This window comes from Bufo gargarizans, chromosome 11 (genome assembly GCF_014858855.1).
Source record: "Bufo gargarizans isolate SCDJY-AF-19 chromosome 11, ASM1485885v1, whole genome shotgun sequence".
Taxonomy (NCBI): Eukaryota; Metazoa; Chordata; class Amphibia; order Anura; family Bufonidae; genus Bufo; species Bufo gargarizans.
Window position 1 is genome coordinate 17265469 of NC_058090.1, and position 22048 is coordinate 17287516.

General features: G+C 45.4%; 1 protein-coding gene across 2 annotated transcripts in view; it reads left to right on the forward strand.

Annotated features, from left to right (window-relative positions):
* Positions 1 to 22048, forward strand: part of TECPR2 (tectonin beta-propeller repeat containing 2) — a 60999-nt gene that overhangs the window by 11923 nt on the left and 27028 nt on the right. For both annotated transcript variants that reach the window (XM_044271569.1, XM_044271570.1), the window contains exons 2-9: positions 1078 to 1360; positions 2886 to 3014; positions 3278 to 3409; positions 3495 to 3652; positions 4338 to 4650; positions 5362 to 5491; positions 6783 to 7190; positions 19105 to 19919. In XM_044271569.1, coding sequence (XP_044127504.1) covers positions 1127 to 1360; positions 2886 to 3014; positions 3278 to 3409; positions 3495 to 3652; positions 4338 to 4650; positions 5362 to 5491; positions 6783 to 7190; positions 19105 to 19919 — 2319 coding nt within the window. In that variant the 5' untranslated portion in view covers positions 1078 to 1126. The remainder of the gene's footprint in view (positions 1 to 1077; positions 1361 to 2885; positions 3015 to 3277; positions 3410 to 3494; positions 3653 to 4337; positions 4651 to 5361; positions 5492 to 6782; positions 7191 to 19104; positions 19920 to 22048) is intronic.

Sequence of the window (22048 nt, forward strand, 5' to 3'; positions counted from 1 at the left end):
GGGGGGGGGGCAAGAACACCCCGTTCTTGATAAATCGGAGACTAAATGTTTAGTGCAGTTTCTGATTTGATAAAGGCAAAAATAAAAAAATCCCCAATAGGAAAATAAAAAATGCTTTGGGGATTTTATACCCTGTGACATTCTGCAAATAGAGAGGTGCGAGGGCGAAGATATTAAAAAGAGGATCTGAAAGTGCAAAATAAAATCCCCTGTGTTTAAAGGTGTGCCCCCATCTGGACCTTTTATGCTATGCTTGGCTAGTTTTGGAAATTCCATAGAAGTGACTGAAGAGAGAGCTGACCATGAGCGTCCAGCTCTCCATTCAGTGGGGGCTTCCCCCCCCGCCCCTTCCTTCCCCTCTGACCGCCTATCTACTAACTTGTTGTTTCGCCGAGATCCCGCGCCTGTGCACTCAGTCCGTCGGCCGGCGCATGCGCACTGCGATGCCCATTCCTCGTACGGCATCACAGTAATTAATGCGCATGCGCCGGCTTTGCGCGAAGAAAAGGCTGAGCTAGCAGGGCACCTACGAGGGTAACGCCGCCCCTGGGCACTTGTGAGCCCTCATTTGCATATGCTGCAAAGATGTTTTTTGACTGTTTTTTTATAAGTCCAGGATTGATCATAAAGGTAATGTTTTTATTAACTGTAAGCATGCTAGACAGCTATGGGAAGGGTTACAAACGTGAAATGCTGATGACAGACTCCCTTTACCCTGGGTTCACACCTGAGCGTTTCTCAAACTCGCGTTTTACGCGCGTTTTTGTCGCGCGTTCTTATGCGCGTTTTTTGTAATAGTAAACGCGCGTTTGTGTCATTGACTGCAGTGTCCTATGGCCACAAACGCGCGTCAAAACGCCCCAAAGAAGCTCAAGTACTTGTTTGAGCGTCGGGCGTTTTACAGCGCGTTCGTACGCGCTGTAAAACGCCCAGGTGTGAACCATTCCCATAGGGAAGCATTGGATTTCATGTCTTGAGCGTTTTACAGCGCGTTTGAACGCGCTGTAAAACGCTCAGGTGTGAACCCAGGGTTAAGGTAGCAGATTCTTAACCTGTCCTTTTTCTTTTGGTTTCCAGGTTCCTCCTTACAGTGACGATGGATTGATTTACCTGTACGCGTCCACACATGAGACAGAAAGCCATGGACGCCCTTCCGGGAACTGTAACTTTTAAGGAGTTCTGCCCCTTGTACTCCATCCTCAAAGCCATCCCGGCTAAAATACAAAAAGGTTTCCGATCCCTCATCGTCTATCTCACAGCTATCGACGTCAATGGCGACTACATTGCGATCGGCAGCAGCATCGGGATGTTGTATCTGTACTGCCGGCACACCAATCAGATGAAGAAGTATAACTTAGAAGTAGGTAGCGCACGTCTGGAGAGAATGTTAAACCTGAACCGCGGCGGCGGTCCGGTCTATGATTGCTGCTTATGTTTGTCAAGAAACGTAGCGGATCTCTAGTAGGAAAAGCTTAAAGGGGTTGTGTCACTTCAGCAGGTGGCATTTGTCATGTTGAGAAAGTTAATACAAGGCACTTACTAATGTATTGTGATTGTCTATATTGCCTCCTTTGCTGATTTGATTAATTTTTCCTTTACATTAGACACTGCTCGTTTCCATGGTTACAACCACCCTGCAATCCAGCAGCCGTGGTTGTGCTTACACACTATAAGAATAGGTGCTGAAATGCTGCAGTCACTTCTGCTGACTCTGGGCACAGGGGAGGGAAAGGGAGCTTCCCGCTTGCTTATCTCCCTCTCCAGCCCCACGAATAGCCCCTTGAAACAAGGGGTGCTGTCTCTCTGTACCCTTTAGTTTGCCTCTGCCATCCACCACGTACCCTTTCCCCCGGGGTTGCCAGTCTATCTCGGTTTGCCTCAGGTGGCAAATGCCAAGGTTCAAGAGGGACTATGTCGTGGGGGGGTCCACCCACTTCCCAAGCTCCTGTGCACTAGCGTCAGATGGATGATGGTAGTTAGAATTTGGGAATGGGTAACTGAGGACATATTGGCACCGTGATGAATGCTCCCGCACAGTAATGCATTTTAGTACTCGTTATAAAACCTCTACTTGGAAACGTGCCGTGTGATATCTTGGCTCTCTGAGACCTCGTTAGCTCCCTTCATTATTAAAACGAAGCACTTAGATCTTACCATTAGCCACGTTCAGTGGAGCTTTCATCCATACAAGATTAGGAGCCTCCACTTACCAATAGAACAGTCTCTGCAGATAATGAGTTATTTTCCACCACCATCATCTATAACTGCAAACATTCAGCGAGAATGAATCCTGTGGGGCCCTGGAATAGCCTGCGTGTCCATTGCTACACCCCAATATAATGCATGATGCATGCGTTTTATTAGTCTGCACAGTGTCCCCAGGAGCTGCTGTTCCTTCTATAACTAGGGACAGGACGTTGCAACCTTTGGTCACCCAGGCACTAAGCATGCATACAAAAATATAAGGCTTCATTCACCCAACCATATTTTTGCTCCGCATCTGATCCACATTTCGCCCAAAAAAGCGGACCGCACATTGTGTAGTCTCCGCATCCGTATGTCGTTCCTCAGCCCCGCCAGAGATATAGAACATGTCCTATTCTCGTCCATTTGCAGACAAGGATGGGCATTGTTACAATGAGTCTGCAAAAAAAAAAAAAAAGCAACATGGACGTCATCCGTTTTTTGCGGACAGCAAAATAGTCGTGTAAATGCACCCTAAAAATGCAATTTCCTCCCCTTTTGTATATGCCCGGCACTCCTCTAATCAGGTAGAAATGCTAACTCCTGGATTTCCATTCCTTTTAGCTATTCGTCATGGTCGTCTGCCTTTGTCCACCCTGTAGTATATCTTTACTGTACGGTTTTGCTCTCTCTTACTCTAGGGGAAGACAGAGTCTATATCCGTCACCAAGCTCCTGAGTTGCTTTGATGACCTGGTGGCAGTGGGCACCGTTTCTGGCAGGGTAGCCATTTTCCAACTTGTGTCTCCTCTTCCCGGACGCAACAAACAGGTCTGTACGCGCAGCTATGGCCGGGATTACAAGTGCGGAGCTGATGGTTATCTGACTTGCCTCACAATCTCCCCACGTCGGATCGTCCTAATGACTGCAATTTTACATGTAACTCGCATGAATCACGTGTTTTGCCCCATCTGTCAGACCCATGTAAATCCAAGCATAATGATATGAATATACCCATGGGCAATGGGAGGAATACACATACCTGTCATACAGGGGTGAGTACAATAAATGTCTTTATTTCCTTCTTGTCGCAGTTACGGAGGTTCGATGTGCTCGGCACTCACAAGAGCAGTATCACCACCCTGGCCTGGAGCCCCAATGGGATGAAATTATTTTCTGGTGACGAAAGAGGAAAAATTATCCAGTCTAATTTGGATTTTGATAAAGTGAGTGTCAGTCATCCAAAGGACCCCCCCCCTCCTCAATCTGGACATGCTTCCGGATCATTCATGTACATTTGTCTTCAATTAGGGTACGTGTAACTCCTGCCTCATCCTGGAGGAATTGTCCCCTATAGTCCAGCTGGATTACAGTCACAAGATCCTGCTGGTATCGACCACTCAGAGATGTCTGCTCTTCTACACGGAAGAAAAGTCTGTCCAGCAAGTTGGAAATCGGCCTAGAAAATCGTAAGCCATTTTTACATTACATGCTGACTTGATAGTACGTGAAGTGCTCGCTAACCTTTCAACACAAATTACGCAGATCAATAGGGCAGGCGATTAGAAGTAAAGAAAGACACTCTCTTCCGAGAAGCTACGTTCCAGTGATGGTCCTGTCAACGCTTCTGGGCCCCTCTGCACTGTAATTGTGATGTCCTGTCCTCCTCACATGCACTGCGGCAGCCAGTCACTTGCCTTGGCTGTTAAAGGGGTTCTCTCATCTGAGACAATGGGGACATATCGCTAGCAAATGCCCCCATTGTATTATAGGTGCGGGTGCCACTGGGACCCGCACCTATATTGGGAACGGAGCCCCGTAAGTTGTGGCTGGAGGACTAGACTATTTTCGGCAGCTCCATAGAAAATGAATGGAGGGTGGCTGCGCATGCAGGGTCCGTTCTTGATATAGGTGCAGGTCCCAGCGGGGTATTTATCAAACTGGTGTAAAGTAAAACTGGCTTTCCTGCCCATAGCAACCAATCAGATTCCACCTTTTATTTTCCAAAGGAGCTGTGAAAAATGAAAGGTGGAATCTGAATATTTACTATGGGCAACTAAGCCAGTTCTACGTTGGACGTCTAGCCTGGAAACAGGATGATATACGGCCTCTAGCTCTTTTCCCATCTCCAGTAACATCCTCTTGATCTTTCAGCAATGGGAAGTATGGAGCATGCTTCATCCCCAGCCTCTGCAAGCAAAGTGACCTTACATTGTTCGCCTCTCGGCCTGGACTGCGCCTCTGGAAGGCGGACGCCTACGGATCTGTTCAGTCAACCTTCATTTTAAAGGATGTTTTGGCTCGTGGATTGGAGTCTTTTGAGCTGTATCCCCGACTGGAAACAATAAACCAAGGAAAATATACGTTGTCCGAGAAGCACCTGGGCCTGGTCACCTGCTTTCTGCACGACGGATGGGTTCTGAGCTGGGACGAGTACAGCATCTATGTCATAGACACCATCAATCAGGTCAGAATTTGGACTGGTAGAGGCTTACAGGGGTATTCCTATTTCATAAAGTGGTGGCATATCGCTAGGACATGCCATTACTTTATCATCACTGACTGACCTCTGGGCCCCCCAACAATGCTGCGCCTGAAGGGGTCACAGCGGTGAGCGGGGCCGCGCTTCATTTCTCTGCACAGCCGGTTGGTCCGGGGCAAGGGAAATACAGTGACGTGGCCAAACCGCTAAATTAGCGCTGCAGCTCATTCTCTGGGTTGGCAGAGATTTTGCACCCCCCCCTTCCCCACTGGTTATAATACGATGGCCTATCCTAACGATATGACCATCACGTTATTGGCTGGAATATCTTCTTAAAGGGGAATTCCCACCTTGGCCTTTCATTGTCAGTGCTTACTGTGGTTATTCATATCTTGGTCAAGATGGGGCAACCCCTTTTAACATGTATAACCTAAATATACAAGGGATTTAGTGAGCGTTGTAATATTTTATTCATATCCAAATATATTACCCACTATATAAGCAAATTTTTGTCCTCCTATGGAAAGTTGCTTTAATTACGGATAATATCCTAGCCCTTCAATAGACTTCAATAGACTGGATCTCATTCTTGGGAACCTCCCTCTGTAAACCAGAGCAAGTGCATGAGCACCCAGTGTATTCCTCTTATATGCCCACAGAAAGCCTAATAAAGTTGTCTCCATGTGTTTTTTCCAGGCTGTGGTTGGAGGTCTTGAAAGTGCCGGGGATATCGTATCCGTCTCCTGTATCAACAATGAAATATTTTTCCTGAAAGGTGATCGGGAAATCATTAGAATCTCGGACATGCCTGAAGGAGCCATATCTGGTGAGCACACTATGTCCTCCTGCACATTATTAAGGGAGGTGCAGATTTCTAATGAGACTGTTTCAAGAACTCTGCTTGCTGTTAGGGATTGGAAACCTAAAATGTTTTCCTTCTGTGGCTAGAAAATCCTTTTATGCAGTTGACAGTTCCTGCCACTGAGGATTTGCCTGATACACAGAAGAGCGAAGTTGCATCCAGCGGTGGTTTAACACCCCCCAATTCTTAAGACTGGCACCGAGAGGGCATCTCATAGATGCCAAGTAGGTTCCGTTATTGTGAAAAGAAATAGAAGTGTCAGTGGTAGTCTGAATGATGGCCTTGGCATAATAAAAAATAAATAATAATAATAATTAAACCGCTTGGCTATCTCTACCCGTCCCATAGAGTTTGAATGGAGGGACAGCGCGCATGCTCTTCCTCCGCTCCATTCAGACAGTGGGATCTCCATTATCAGTTGTTGGGATCCAGCCCCCACAGATCAGTCACTTAAAGATAGGTTAAACTTTTTATTATGGCAATACCCATTTAAAGGGGTTGTCCCACAACAAACACTTCTGTAAGTGTTGGATCGGCAGAGGTCCAACCACAGGGGCCCCAGCCGATCATAAGAATGGGGGGCCCCATGTCACCCTGTTTGAATGGAGCAGCTGTTAAGCACATTGCTGCTCCTTTTAGTTCTATGGCACTTCCGGAGATCGCAGACCACTGTACTCTGCCTTCTGTGGACAGTCCCATAGAGATGAATGAATCTGTAATGCCCATAAGTGACCATCACTCCATTCACATGGGGAGGGGGGGGGGGGACGCCTTTTACTTGTGATTGGTCCGTATTCTAGCAGTGCATCCTCCACACATCAGGCACTTATTCGCTGTCCTGTGAATAGGGAATAAATCTGTCATAGTAAAATCCCTTTAAGCTGTGCCTATCAATTTGCTATTAAAGGGGGGTTTTCTATTCGCAGGATACTGGATAACTATTAGGATGGGTGGGGTTTCTGCCACTAGGAATCCTACCAAACACGAGATCTGGGGTCCTCATACTCCTCGGAGCCCCCCAAAATGAAGAGTGGCAATTTATGAACACACACTATGGCTCCATTCATCTCCCACAGCGCTTGGCTATTTCTGGGACTCCCATAGAGATGACTGGAGCTGCAGTTTGCTTTCCCAACCTGCTGCTCCATGCGTTTTCGGGAGGCGCTCCGAGGTCACTGGGGGGGTCTTACGAATCTATTGTTTTTCTCATAACCTTTTAATCGCGTAATTTGTGATTTGCATCTCTTTGTAACAGCCGTGCTACATAGCCCTTTTCGGATTCCAGCGAAACATACCTCACTGGAAAAAAAGGCCCAGAATGGCTCCATATCAAATATTGAAGAAAAGCAGGCCCCCCCTGGTCAGTCCCTGAGAACTGAGCGGATCCAGCTGTGTCCCCTGGAACTGGAGGAAGGCGATGAAGAGCAAGCACTGGAGCCCAGAGTCAGAAGTGGTTCCCTCCCAGTGGTGCTTCCAGCACAGGGCCGCATCTCTACAGACAGCGGGTACAGCGTGAACGATGCTGATCAGAACTCGTCTGACAGCGGAGTCCGGGAGCGGCGCTCCTCCTCGCAGAGGTTCAGCATCATCAGCAATGAGGACTTCGACCAGGAACTGGTGGTGAAGGCCATAAAGGTGAAGAAGAAGAAAAAGAAGCGTCAAGGTAATCACACGTCTGTTCTGCTCAGTCAGATAAATGTGGTTTCAGTGGGAATGAGTTAAGAGAAGCCACAGCTGCCTGATAAATACTTATCTCCAGGTTAAAAGCCAGCAGTCCCCAGCACATAAGATAAGACTGCTGTTATCAACCTATGGATAGTGACACAAGGGATATCTATTGCCATTTTGTGTATGATCAAGGCTGGGGGGAGTGTTTATTGCTGCCATTAATACAACACCGTTTACTAAACTCAACATTCATAACCCAAAGGCCACAATGTTCGAAAAAATGCATACTGCAGGCTACCCTTTCCTGTACATGTTAAAGGGCATCCATCACTTACTTAGGAAAGCTCACCCTACCTCGGTTATCAGAGGGGGAAAAAGATTCATTAGTGTCCCCTATCACGATAGATGAAATAGGTAAAGTCCTAAAATCTATTCCTAAGGGCAAAAGTCCGGGCCCAGATGGGCTAACTATAGCCTACTATAAGAAGTTCCTTCCCATATTAGGCCCCCAGCTGGTCTCCTTGTTTAATTCCCTGCTTCAAGGAGTTCCTTTACCTAAACAGTCTTTAGAGGCTCATATTACGGTACTGCCCAAACCTGGCAAAGACCCGACCTTACCGGCTAGTTATAGGCCAATCTCGCTGCTTAACGCGGACGCTAAGCTTTGGGCAAAAATTTTGGCTCAAAGAGTCGCGTCCTTACTCAAGGGTTTGATTTCCCCGGATCAATCTGGCTTTGTGTGGGGCAGGGAGTGTAGAGACAGCACATTTCGGGTGATACAAGCTCAACAGTATGCTTTATCACAGGGTAAAGGGCTCACCCTTCTAAGCACAGATGCCGAAAAGGCATTCGATAGAGTGGATTGGCAGTATATGAAAGCCACTCTATACAAGTTTGGTTTCCCCGCACAATTCGTTACCGCTGTGCTGTCTCTGTACACCTCACCCACAGCGAAGATACGCATCAATGGCAATCTCACACCTTGCTTTGAGATTAAGAACGGGACTCGTCAAGGCTGCCCACTGTCCCCCACCCTATTCATTTTGTGCCTAGAAACCTTCCTACAAGCCATCAGACAAGACAAAGACATTAAGGGACTTAGCGTAGGCCCTCAAGTACATAAAGTGGCTGCGTTTGCTGATGATATGCTTCTTTTACTGACTAACCCTTTGGAAGCATTCCCTGCGCTTCTGAGACAGTTGGATGCGTTTGGGGCTGTGTCCGATTTTAGGATTAACTTATCGAAATGTGTGGCAATGGGAACTAACACACCTCCAGCTACCATAGCCTACCAAAAAGCAAATTTCCCCTTCCAATGGGAACAAGATAGTATAGGGTATCTGGGAGTTCGCATAACCAAGAATCCTGCCCAATTGTTCTCATTGAATTATCCTAAACTGTTAGAAGATATCAAAACCCAGCTGAAAGAGTTGAAAATCCCCTTTTTGACTTTGCTAGGAAGGAAGAATGTGCTGAAAACATATATCCTACCTAAACTTCTGTATTTAATGTAGACTTTGCCTGTAGCCTTGCCCCAACAATACCTGACTCAAATACGGAGGACTTTCTCCACCTTTGTTTGGAACAACGCAAAACCTAGACTGGCGTATAGGAGACTGACCTTACCTAAATGTAAAGGTGGCTTTGGACTACCGGACATTAACGGGTACTATGGAGCAGTGCAGCTGAGATTGCATACAGAGATAATAAACCCCGGAGTAGTAAAACTAGGATGCCAGATTGCTAGGAAATTGTTGGGACCTGGAGTTTTAGCTACATTGTGGGATAGCAATAATCAACCCTGCCGAAAGGACACAGTCCCTGTCTCCTTGAGAGGAGTAGTGAACAACTGGTCAAAATGGTCAAAACGTTTACACTCCCCCAAACGTCTGTCGCCGTTTATTCCTATTAAATATATCCCCTATTTAATGCAAAGCGATTTTCAAGATGATATGGGGTTGTGGGAGGCGTTGGGTGAAGTTGCTATTGGGGACGTCTTGAGTGATAGAACAATACCAGATATATGTACTATAAGGACCAGGTTCCCACATATCCCATGGGCGGTGACCCATTACTCACAATTCAGTATGATATGCACCCAATACTTAGAGAACACCAAAGGTGATTATTCCCCCACTTGGTATGACACAATCTGGAATCAGGCAACGTGTATCAAAGGTACAGTCTCTCGACTCTATAATAAAATGCTGGAAATGGATTCCGAGAAGAAGCCGCCGCATATTGAAAGGTGGGAGAAGGAGTTGGGTCACAGTATGGACGGAGATACCATGGGAAGGGTTCTTGCCCATTCACATGGATACTCACGGTGTATTAAAATTCAAGAAAATTCCTTCAAAATAGTCACAGGATGGTATAAAACTCCTGATAAGCTGCATGCCATGGATCCATCAATAACAGCAGATTGCTGGAGGTGCGGTGAGGCTAAGGGTACAATGTATCATGTATGGTGGTCATGTCCGAAAATCATGGAATTTTGGGACCTTATTTCAAAGGTAGTCAAGAAGATATGTAAAATTGACTCTCCCATCACACCCTTGGTAGCACTCCTGAATTTACCTGATAGAAATTACAGGTTAGCTAGTAATTCTCTGCCTGCACAACTTATTGCGGCAGCAAAATTACTTATCCCAAAATATTGGCTCTCTAAGGACATACCCAGCTTGAGAGAATGGGTCAATAAAGTTAGGGAGATCTATCTTCTAGAAGAATTGACTAGCTGGGAAACCATGTCGCATGATAAGTTTCTTCTGACATGGGGGAAATGGTCCGATTGGTATAAGGGTTATACATCTGGTTAGGTACGAGGCATGTAGTGTGCTTTGACTCATAATCTAATCTAATTTGTCATTATTGGTTGCACTACAGATGTCATACTTTGTATGTTTTCTTTCTAGTAGCCGATTCTCGTGTCTTCAGACAGTTATATGACTGATGTTATGATGATAATATGCTTTCCGCAGACTTTGGTACTTACTGATGTTGATTGTTATTCTACCTGCAACTGTCATGTATGTGATTGGATATATTTGCTCAATATTCTGAAAATAAAGATTTTACAAAAAAAAGGGCATCCATCAGCAGATTTGTCCCTATGACACTGGCCGACCTGTTACATGTGCGCTTGGAAGCTGAAGGCATCTGTGTTGGTCCCATGTTCATATGTGCCCGCATTACTGAGAAAAAATTATGTTTTAATGTATTTAAATGAGCCTCTAAGAGCAATGGGGCGTTGCCGTTACACCTAGAGGCTCTACTCTCTCTGCAACTGCCGCACCCCTGCTTTTTGACAGGGCCAGGTGTGATTACATTTACACTGCCTGGCCCTAGCAATCGAAGTAGAGGGGGTTTGGCAGAGCAGAGTAACGGAAACGCTTCTAGAGACTAATTTGCATACATTAAAACATGCGGACACATATGAACTTTGGACCATCACTGACTCCTTCAGCTGCCAAGTGCACATGTCACGGGTCATCCAGTGTCTTTAATCCCTACCAACCCGACATTGCCTAGAATAACTTTCTCAAAATGACCTCTATCGGATGACTGGGGACGACCTATGGATACATTCGGCTTATGTCCTCTGTTCATAAGCCAGGTGTGTAGAGAAAGCATGATGTGATCAGTGCCGTATCCTCACACCAGTACCAGGGAGTGGCATTGGAAGGGATGCCAGGCCGGCCTCTTAATACATTTGGCGCATCTTCCAGTAGTCCATGCACTAGAAATTCAAAGTCTGATGCTGTCCCTCCTGATATCCTACCCACTTTTTCTCTACTTTTGAAAAGTGAAAATTCACAAATTGCGGTGAGCATCATAATTTAAAAGAAAAATAGAACAGGAGGCAGTGCCTTCATGTGTGTTACGGTTTTATATTAAATCACAGTATAGTCACAGTTGCACTTACCATATAGAGTTGTGGGGAGTTGCAACTACTTTGCTTTGCATTGCTGGTATTTACCCGTCCAGCGTGTGGGATGCCTGTACTGCTGCCAAGGTCCTTGCCCGTTCCACAGGAACTGTCGTCGGAATGGTGAAATCCGTGCGAACCTTTTTATAGGCGCTGTGTACAGGAGACTTGATACCAAGTAGGTATTGGTAAAAAAAAAAGGATTTGTTTTATTCCAAGTCGACGCGTTTCAAGGGCGTACATCCCTCTTCAACAGGACAATAATACAATAGAAATGGTTACAATATTGCTCTTTTTTTAACACAATGTTTTGGCGCGCAAACAACCCGGTGATTGTGGGCCGGAACATGTTGGAGTGACAGCCGGTGCAGTACCGCCTGCTGTGTGTGGATGACAGGGGAATGACAAGCGCTACTATATTTTGTTACAGGCTCATTCGGCTTATTATGTTAGTGTTTTGCTCCACACAACGTGTTACATTTATATCGCAGATAGTCGGGCGCCCTGGGCAGCAGTTCCTCTGTGTATGCTCCAAGTCTAATATAGCCGTATGGTCGCCACTGTCCGCGGATACTTCCAGATATGTGTAATCTGGATAAATGAGCGTGTCCTCATAACTGTTCCTAATTGGCTTATGGTGTTAGGGGGAGGCCATACCGCTGAGGAAACACGGACGGAGTCCCCTAATCACATTAACAGCGAGATAGAGGTAGAACCAGGGGGTTGTGTATGGGGACTGTCACTTTACATCATTCTTTACACAGTGACATCGCGAGTGGTTCGTTCCTCATAGATTTGCTCTTTGACCTAAACTCATTTAAAATCAAACAATTGAATGTACCCAATATTTCTAAATAAGACCTCAAATTCATAGTTAAAGAACGGTCCCATTGATGAGGTTGGTAGGATCGATGTAAAGTATCTCAGGATGGCAGGAGGTTACTATTAAAAATCATGTAAAAATATGCTTATGTATAATAGTGCATGGAAATAAAAGAATGATAAATGTTTTTTTGGGAAAAAAATAAATATGTATGGTACCCCTATTACTGGTGTGTGTACAGGCTATGAGGGAAAGGGACTAAATACTTGCATGGCTACACATTTCCCGATGGTGTGTATTGCAGTCATCATCGTCACATACCGTAATTATTATAGATAGTGTAAGCACTTTTTCGGGCGACTATGAATGTGTAGTGCTGTCGTCCTAGAGCAGGGATGCTCAACCTGCGGCCCTCCAGCTGTTGCAAAACTACAACTCTCAGCATTCCCAGACAGCCTACAGCAGGGCATGATGGGAGTTGTAGTTTTACAACAGCTGGAGGACCGCAGGTTGAGCATCCATGTCCTAGAGGATGGTCTTACTAATCTCATTCAGACCGTGTGGTGCGAGAGCATCTAATTGGTACATCCAGTAAACCTCTCTTTTTGTAGGTTGCTGAACCTATTGAATGGGTTTCCTGGTATATAATCAATTGGGGTGATTATTAGTGGGTGGTTTCCTTTTTCAGGTGTGGATGCACAACGTCTAGACACGCTGTGTTTGAAATATTGTCTCTGTATGTTATATCTGTGCTGGTTCACACGGCAGTGCAAAGGTTGCGAGGTGCGACCAACAAATTAAAGCCCACATTTGCATTCAATTAGTTATATTACATAACTGCTCTGACATGTCATGTAATGTTTGATTTCGAAGGTGGATCCATTTTTCTTTGAGGTGAAGCTGGTACGGTTATGTGTAATAACCTTGCAGCACAAACAACGTCTAGTTCCACATTTAAAGCTGCCTGTTGGTTTGTGTGTTGCTCTTTTGGGCTTTATTATATTGTTTTGGATTACTTGGTGCTAGGATATTCCTGATTATACACGATGTTAAACAGAGGGGTATATTAGCTGATTGTTCCCCTCTTCTCAATAGGGTGCTATGGAGGCGCAAAAAAAGACCCAAAAAGAGTGTTAAGTGCATCTTGTGTTTGAAAAACGTCCTGAGCATTATTTTAAAAAATTGTACAAGGCGATATGATGAGGAGAAAAAGAATTAGGAGGTAGTTATGCTCCTATTGCAATAGTGTCCTGCTCTTGGAAGGTTGGGGAGGGGAGGGGGGTGTTTACAGGGATGTTCGTTGAGGGAGGAAAAATGGATAAGTAAAAGTCTAGATCTATTGTGTAAATTCCTACGATGTCATACGGTCTTAGGATGTATTTTATGTACAATGTGCATATGTGATATTTTGTACATTTATCCTTTGTACCTGATGTCTTTTTGATGATTGGATATTTGATTTGACTGTCATTTGATGATGAAAAAGAAAAAATGATAATAAAACATTATCTGATTTAAAAAAAAAAATTGTACAAGGAATGTATTTCAGACGTTGAGAGAGCAACAACCATCAATGATGGAGGAACTTGGGACACTAATTCGTGATTAAGTTAAATCCTCCCTGACCTTACTAAAGACGCCAGTCCGGGTCCTCTTCCTCCAAAGAGACAAAAAATGGCGGTTCCTTCCTCCTCCGAATCAGAGGATGAAATGGACTAAGCCGAGCCTTCAAGGCGGAGGGAGGACGACGACCCCCTTTCTGAAGGGGAGATTGTAGAAGATGCAAAAAAATTCTACTTCTCTTCTGAGGAAATGGCGGACCTACTGAAAGCAGTAAGGGCCACAATGGGCATTCAAGAGGTCCAGACGCCACACTCAATACAGGAAGAGCTGTTCGGGGGGTTAAGAACTAAAAGATCAAAAGTCTTCCCCATTAAATGAGAATATAAAAGTGATGATTCTAGACGAATGGTCAGAACCAGAGAAACGCCTGGGTATTTCGAGAGAATTTAGAAACCGGCTCCTGTTTGATCACTCCGGGTCAAAATTGTTTGACGATATTCCTAAGATTGATGTGCAGGTAGCGAAGGTAAACAAAAAGACCTCCCTACCATTTGAAGATTTTTTTTCCCAGCTGTGGGACCCGATGGAGAGAAAGGCAAATGGTCTCCTGCGTAAGGCTCCTTTCACACTAGCGTTCGCTGGTCCGCTCGTGAGCTCCGTTTGAAGGGGCTCACGAGCGGACCCGAACGCAGCCGTCCAGCCCTGATGCAGTCTGAATGGAGCGGATCCGCTCAGACTGCATCAGTCTGGCGGCGTTCAGCCTCCGCTCCGCTCGCCTCCGCACGGACAGGCGGACAGCTGAACGCTGCTTGCAGCGTTCGGGTGTCCGCCTGGCCGTGCGGAGGCGTGCGGATCCGTCCAGACTTACAATGTAAGTCAATGGGGACGGATCCGTTTGAAGATGCCACAATGTGGCTCAATCTTCAAGCGGATCCGTCCCCCATTGACTTTACATTGAAAGTCTGGACGGATCCGTCCGAGGCTATTTTCACACTTTTTTTTTGCCATTTTAATGCAGACGGATCCGTTCTGAACGGAGCCTCCGTCTGCATTATTATGAGCGGATCCGTTCAGAACGGATCCGCCCGAACGCTAGTGTGAAAGTAGCCTAAGGGCGGGAAGCAGCTATGTACAGTATCAAGACCAACATTAAGGCAACTTCGGTGGCGAGATCTATGCACTTGTGGTTAAATGAGCTAGAAAACCATCTAAAAAATAAAACCCAGAGAGGAAATTATAGATTCTCTGCTTCTAAGATCTGCCACAGCCTTCTTAGCAGATGCCTCCTCGGCTGAGACAGAAAGTGCTGCTTCCCTGGCAGTAAACCTAACTCAGCTAGAAGGGCCTTATGGATGAAGTCAAGGTTCGGTGACAATGCTTCAGAAATGAAGCTCTGTTCCATCGTTTTTTCCAGGGAATATGTCTTGGACCAGTTCTAGACAGAATCCTGGAAAAAGCGACTGATAAGAAAAAAGGGTTTCCTGAAGAGAAACCTCAAAGAAATTTTTCCTTCTCTCCCTATGGGGGGAGAGACAGACCCTACAGGGGAAAGGGAAAAACGGGAAGGTGGAGCTACCCAAAAGGAGGTCTAATGATAATACCATACTCCGGGGAAAAGATAGAAAGAGACCTAAAATACGTCCTATCCCTACTAGAGGATTTGGTATGGGTTGTAAATTTTAAAAAATCTTGCCTTCTTCCCCAAACAAAAATAACATTTTTAAGAATTCATCTGGATTCTCAAAAACAATCTTCCTTTCTTCCAGAAAAAAAAAGACAGCAGATCTAAAAGAAAAGGTCCAAAGGTTCCAAAAAAGGAATCTATGCTCCATCAGAGAGGCAATGAGCCTTCTAGGCCTAGTAACGTCATGCATAACACAAGTCCCTTGGGCTCAGTTTCACTGCAGGACTCTCCAGCTATGGTTACTGAGATGCTGGGACAAGAAACAGACTTCCTTAGACAAGAAAATACGTATTCCACATCTTATGAAAACTTCTCTCATATGGTGGACCCAATCAAACAATCTAGTAAAGGGAGTCACCTGGCAGAAGACTCCGTTCGTCCAAATCTAGACAGACGCCAGCAAAACAGGATGGGGTTTAAATGTAGAAGGAAGACTCTTTCAGGGGCTTTGGCCAGAAGTTATAGCAAATCAATCGTCCAACTTCAGGGAATTAAGAGTTGTATGGGAGACGACAATAGCTGCATCGGTTCTTATAAAGGGTCATCACGTAAAGATCAAAACTGTTAATGAAGCTGACAGTGAAAATATTTTCTTGGGCCGGAGAAAACTTAACTTAACTTGAATATCGGCAGTACATCTAGAAGGCTCTCAAAATCAGGTGGCGGATTTTTTGAGCAGGAAAACCTTAGACCAGGGAGAATGTCTCTGGATTCAGTGACCATTCAGCCTCATAGTAGGGAAGTGGGGCTTCCTGGTCATAGACCTATTTGCCTCAGGGTTTAACGCAAAAGTCAAAAAATTCTGCTCCCTAAACCCAAGAGACAAACCGTGGGCAGTGGATGCGTTCTCCCTCACTTGGGATTGGAAGCTGGCCTATGCTTTCCCCCATTCCAGATAATCCCGAAAGTAATCCAAAAGATTATCTTCAACAGGCCAAATCTTATTTTAATAACCCTATTCTGGCTAAAACCAAGTTTGGTTCTCGACCCTAAAAAATGTAGCTGCATCGGATCCGTGGGTACTCCCTGCCAGAAAAGACCTAATGACTCAGGGGCCGGTAATACACCCATGCCCAGGCTGACGGCCTGAATTGGAAAATAGGAGGCAAGCCAGGGGTTGTCAGAGAAGGTCATCGCGCTCTGAAAGCTAGTAGGAAAAAGGTGACCTCTGTGATTTATCAAAAAACATGGAAGAAGTTCTGCTCATGGTGGGGACATGGAGAGATGGATCATTCAACCCCAAACATTCAGAAGAATTTTTTTCCAACGGCGGTTAGATTTAGGCTTGCGTCCTTTGACCCTGAAGGTGCAGGTTTCAGCCCCGAGTGCCTTCTTTGACTCTAATCTAGCTGAGCACAGGTGGATTAAGAGATTTTTCAGGGCCGCTTGCCGCTTAAAACCTTTTGTTAGACCTAGAATCCTAACTTGAGATCTAAACATAGTACTCAAGGGTCTAACAAAGTCCTTTTGAGCCGTTCGAGGATGTGTCAGTAGGCTACTTGCACACTCGCGTTTGGTATTCAGATAATACAACCGCATGCATCCGTTCAGAACGGATCCGTTTGTATTATTTTTAACATGGCCAAAACGGATCTATCTTGAACACCATTGAAAGTCAATGGAGGACGGATCTGTTTTCTATTGTGCCAAATCCATCCCCATTGACTTGCATTGTGTGTCAGGACGGATCCGTTTGGCTTAGTTTCGTCAGACTGACACCAAAACGCTGCAAGCAGCTCCTCCAAAGCAGAATGGAGACGGAACTGAGGCAAACTGATGCATTCTGAGCGGATCCTTTTCCATTCAGAATGCGTTAAGGGCAAAACTGATCCGTTTTGGATGCTTGTGAGAGCCCTGAACGGATCTCGCAAACTGAAACCAAAATGCCAGTGTGAAAGTAGCCTAAGATGCTCTCTTTCAAGGCGGCTTTCCTCATAGCACTTACATCGGCTAGGAGAGTAGGGGAAATTCAAGCCCTCTCTACCAGACATCCATACTTAACTATCATAGACGACAGAGTGATTCTTAAACCTGATCCAGGTTTTCTTCCGAAGGTAGTGTCCGACTTCCATAGAAACCAGGAAATAGTGCTGCCATCACTTTGTAATAACCCGAAAAACAAAAAAGAAGAATTCTATACGTTAGACTAGTTGTGATGAGATATCTGGAAGTATCTAGAGACCATAGGAAGGTTGATGAGGTTGATTTATATACCAGAAAACCCAGTCAATAGGTTCAGCAACCTACAAAAGAGAGAGAGGTTTACTGGATGTACCAATTAGATACTCGCATCACACGGTCTGAATGAGACTAGGACGACAGCACTACACATAATCATAGTCTCCCTAAAAAGTGCTTACACCATCTATAATATGTGACGATGATGACTGCAATACACGTCATCAGGAAATGTGTAGCCATGCAAATATTTAGTGCTTTAACTCATGGCCTGTACACACACCAGTAATAGGGGTACCATACATCTTTTTTTCCCAAAAAAATGTATCATTTTATTTCCATGCACTATTTATTATACATACGAAAGTATATATTTTTTACATGATTTTTAATAGTAACCTCCTGCCATCCTGAGATACTTTACATCGATCCTACCAACCTCATCAATGGGACCGTTCTTTAACCATGAATTTTAGGTCTTATACAAATCTAGAATTATTGGGTACATTCAATTGTTTGATTTTAAATAAGTTTAAGGTCAAAGAGCAAATCTATGAGGAACGAACCACTCGCTCGGTCACTGTGTAAAGAATGATGTCACGTGACAGTCCCCATACACAACCCTGGTTCTACCTCTATCTCGCTGTTAATGTGATTAGGGGACTCCGTCCGTGTTTCCTCAGCGGTATGGCCTCCCCCCAACACCATAAGCCAATTGGGAACAGTTATATGAGGACACGCTCATTTATCCAGATTACACATATCTGGAAGTATCCACGGACAGTGGCGACCATACGGCTATATTTGACTTGGAGCATACACAGAGGAACTGCTCCCCGGGGCGCCCGACTATCTGCGATTATAAATGTAACACGTTGTGTAGAGCAAAACGCTAACATAATAAGCCGAATGAGCCTGTAACAAAATATAGTAGCGCTTGTCATTCCCCTGTCATCCGCGCACAGCAGGCGGTACTGCATCGGCGTTTGCCATTCTGACACAATCTATGACAGAAGGGTCCAGACCCGAGCAGTGCTTCTGCCGATGCCTCCGTACAGGAGGCGGGTCCTGAGCAGCGCTTCTTATCCCGCTGACATCCCCGTGCAGGAGGCGGGACCTGACCAGCGCTTCTCATCCTGCTGACATCCCCGTGCAGGAGGCGGGTCCCAAGCAGCGCTTCTCATCCTGCTGACATCTCCGTGCAGGAGGCGGGTCCTGAGCAGCATCCCACCACGGTCACTCCCACATGTTCCGGCCCACAATCGCTGGGCTGTTTGCGCGCCAAAACATTGTTTTAAAAAGAGCAATATTATAACCATTTCTATTGTATTGTCCTGATGAAGAGGGCTGTACGCCCTTGAAACGCATTGACTTGGAATAAAATAAATCCTTTTTTTACCAATGCCTATTTGGTATCAAGTCTCCTGTGTACAGCGCCTATAAAAAGGTTCACATTAACTCTTCTTACTACACGTGCATCATAATTTGCCACTTTTTAAACGTCTCATCTGCCCCCCTATTTCTACATTTTTTTTGTGGACATCGAGCACCATAAATTCCAATGTCTCTATCACAATTTTAGCCCAACATATAAATTTACTAGAGTAAAAAACCTTTAAATATAGATTTTTATCATTAAGTTTGTACCCTAAAAAGAGGAAAATTATAAAAGAAGGAAATGGTAAATTATACAGTTTTTAACTTTTCCGTTTTTCTTCAATTTTGTCCTTCAGAAAACTGTTCCAGGAGTCACATCGGCTCTCTTGAGAGCACGCCGAGCGTGGACAGTCCTCTCTCTTTAACCTCTTACTTTTCCTCCACCACGATGGGCTTAACCAGTGGCAGTGCGGAGCATTTCAGCTCTCAGGAGAGTCTGGTCAGCGGCAAGTTTCACTGTGATGACAACACTTCAGGTGTCTTCAGTACAACCCACACTTCTGAATCTCCAGCTCCTGATATGGAGAGCGAGAGCAATTCCTACCATGGGGAAGAAGACAAAGACTCTAATGGAAGCATGAAGAATAGCGAAGCAACAGCGTCTGACGGAGTCTCCATCTCGTCATCCGACACTCACACATTGCCTGTAAATCACTGCTCTGAGCCGGCTGCAGCAGACGAACGAGGTGATGCTACCCAGAAATGTCCCACAGAGGAGACGCAGGATGTCACTAGCTCAGGACGGCAAAGTGCGGAGTTACAGGTGGGCTCACACTTGAGCATTGACTCGATAGAGACTAAATCCCTAGACCGTAACAAGGATGAAATCTATGAAGAGCAAGAAGCGTCAAATGCCCAGTGCCATATACCCTCAAGTTCTATTGGGGAGACTGTCTGTCAAAATGCCTACTCTATACCTAAGGACTCTACAGAAGCCATTAAAAATTATAGACCTGACTACGAGCATTCCTTGGGGTCCAGTGATGATGAAGATATCTATGGTCACAGGATACCACACTCTTCCTCTGATGTCAGCGTGGGAGAGATGGCCGTATCCCAAGAGCTGTCACGTTCCATGCAAGAAGAAAGCACTCTACAGAAATCTGAACAGGTAGGTGGGCATTACCGTATTTTTCGCTCTAGAAAACTCACCGGCCTATAGGATTCACCTAGGTTTGAGGAGGACAATAAAAAAAAATTTATTTTTTAGACCTCAGATCAGGCCAGCAATCACACCCCCCATTTTAATCAGACCTTGGCTCACAGCACCAATCAGACCCCAATGTTAATAAGACCCTTAATCAGACCTCAGATCAGACCCCCAATTTTAAAAGGACCTTAGATGCCACAGCAAATAAAAAAAATAAAAATGTACCTCTTCTGCTCCGGACGCCGCAGCTCCTCATTGTGAACGTGCTTTCTTCTTCCTGCCATGGCTGTGCTGTGACCCGACACGCGCACAGCGTGAGATCAGAGTGCGCAGCAAACAGCCGAGGACCAGGAAGCAGTGAGTACAGAGCCTCCGATACTAATGAGCGCTTCCCTAATGGAAGCGCTCATTAGTGTTCAGCCCATAAGACGCAGTGACATCCCCCCCCCCACACACACACTTGGGGGGGGGGGGGGGGGGGACTGCGTCTTTTCGGGCGAAAATACGGTATATACAGTCAATATTTTCTTGGAACTGTCCCGATTGGGCATAAACTTTGTTGTATGGGTTTATCCCAAGATAACCACAGACTGTGGCAGAAAGACCTTTTTAGGTGCAGGATTGTAGACTTCAGAGGAGAGCCCCGCAGGCATATAGGGAGGGGGCCTGGGACCAACATTCTCTTGATAGGTGAGAGAGTTACACAGGCATTTATGGAATACCCCTCTAAGTCCTCATGTACATAGTCATATTCTGAGTTGCATGGATCAGTAATGGGGCACCCATAGACTTCTGTGGGAACCTTATACCGCCATATACCTCTGGTTTCTTAGAGATTCCTACTACTCCATACATTTGCAATGCCTCATTCATAGTATTGCGCAATTAAATTGACTTCCACATAAAATTTTAGTTGTTCAATGCCTTTAAGGTGCTCTCTCCCTAAGGAGAGATGGTACCCCCCCTAACCCTGACAGGCCTCTCACCCAGCAAGCCAGTACTCTCTGCTCTGCACTGATGAGGGGCAATCGCCCCGAAACAGCTGTCTGCAGATGAGGTGCTGGCTTATTTAATATCTAAGTCATGTCACAAGGCTTAGTTAAAGAGCTGAACATTGACTTATAGGATAGCTGCCTGACATCAGGTGGCATTAGAGGCGGAGCTTGTTAAGAGCTCATTTGCATCCCTTCCCTCCCAGAATTCTAGAGGAGCATGTACGACCTATGTCTCCTCACGCTGAATAAGGCGCTCTCTCCCTAAGGCCCCTTTCACACGGGCGAGTATTCCGCGTGGAATCCTGACCCATTCATTTCTATGGGGCTGTGCACACGAGCGGTGATTTTCACGCATCACTTGTGCGTTGCATGAAAATCGCAGCATGCTCCTCTTGGTGCGTTTTTCACGTAACGCAGGCCCCATAGAAATGAATGAGGTTGCGTGAAAATCGCAAGCATCCGCAAGGAAGTGCACGCACGGTTGCTAGGAGACGATCAGGATGGAGACCCGATCATTATTTTCCCTTCTAACATGGTTATAAGGGAAAATAGCATACTGAATGCATAGTAAAATAGCGCTGGAGGGGTTAAAAAATAAAAATAAATTTTAACTCCCCTTAATCCTCCTTCTGTCTTCATCTTAGCTCTGTGCAGCAACAGGACCTGTGGTGACATCACTCCAGTCATCACATGATCCATCACCATGGTAAAAGATCATGTGATGACTGTGGCGTCACCAAAGGTCCTTGTTGCTACAGAGAGCTAAGATGAAGACAGAAGGAGATGCCGGGCTACGCGAGAAAGTGGACTAAGGTGAGTTGAATTATTTTTTTTTTTAACCCCTCCAGCGCTTTTGTACTATGCATTCTGTATTCAGAATGCTATTATTTTCCCTTATAACCATGTTAAAAGGGAAAATAATACAATCTACAGAACGCAGATCCCAAGCCTGAACTTCTGTAAAGAAGTTCGGGTTTGGGTACCAAACATGCGCGATTTTTCTCATGCGAGTGCAAAATGCATTACAATGTTTTGCACTCGCACGGAAAAATCGTGTGTGTTCCCGCAACGCACCCGCACATTTTACCGCAATGC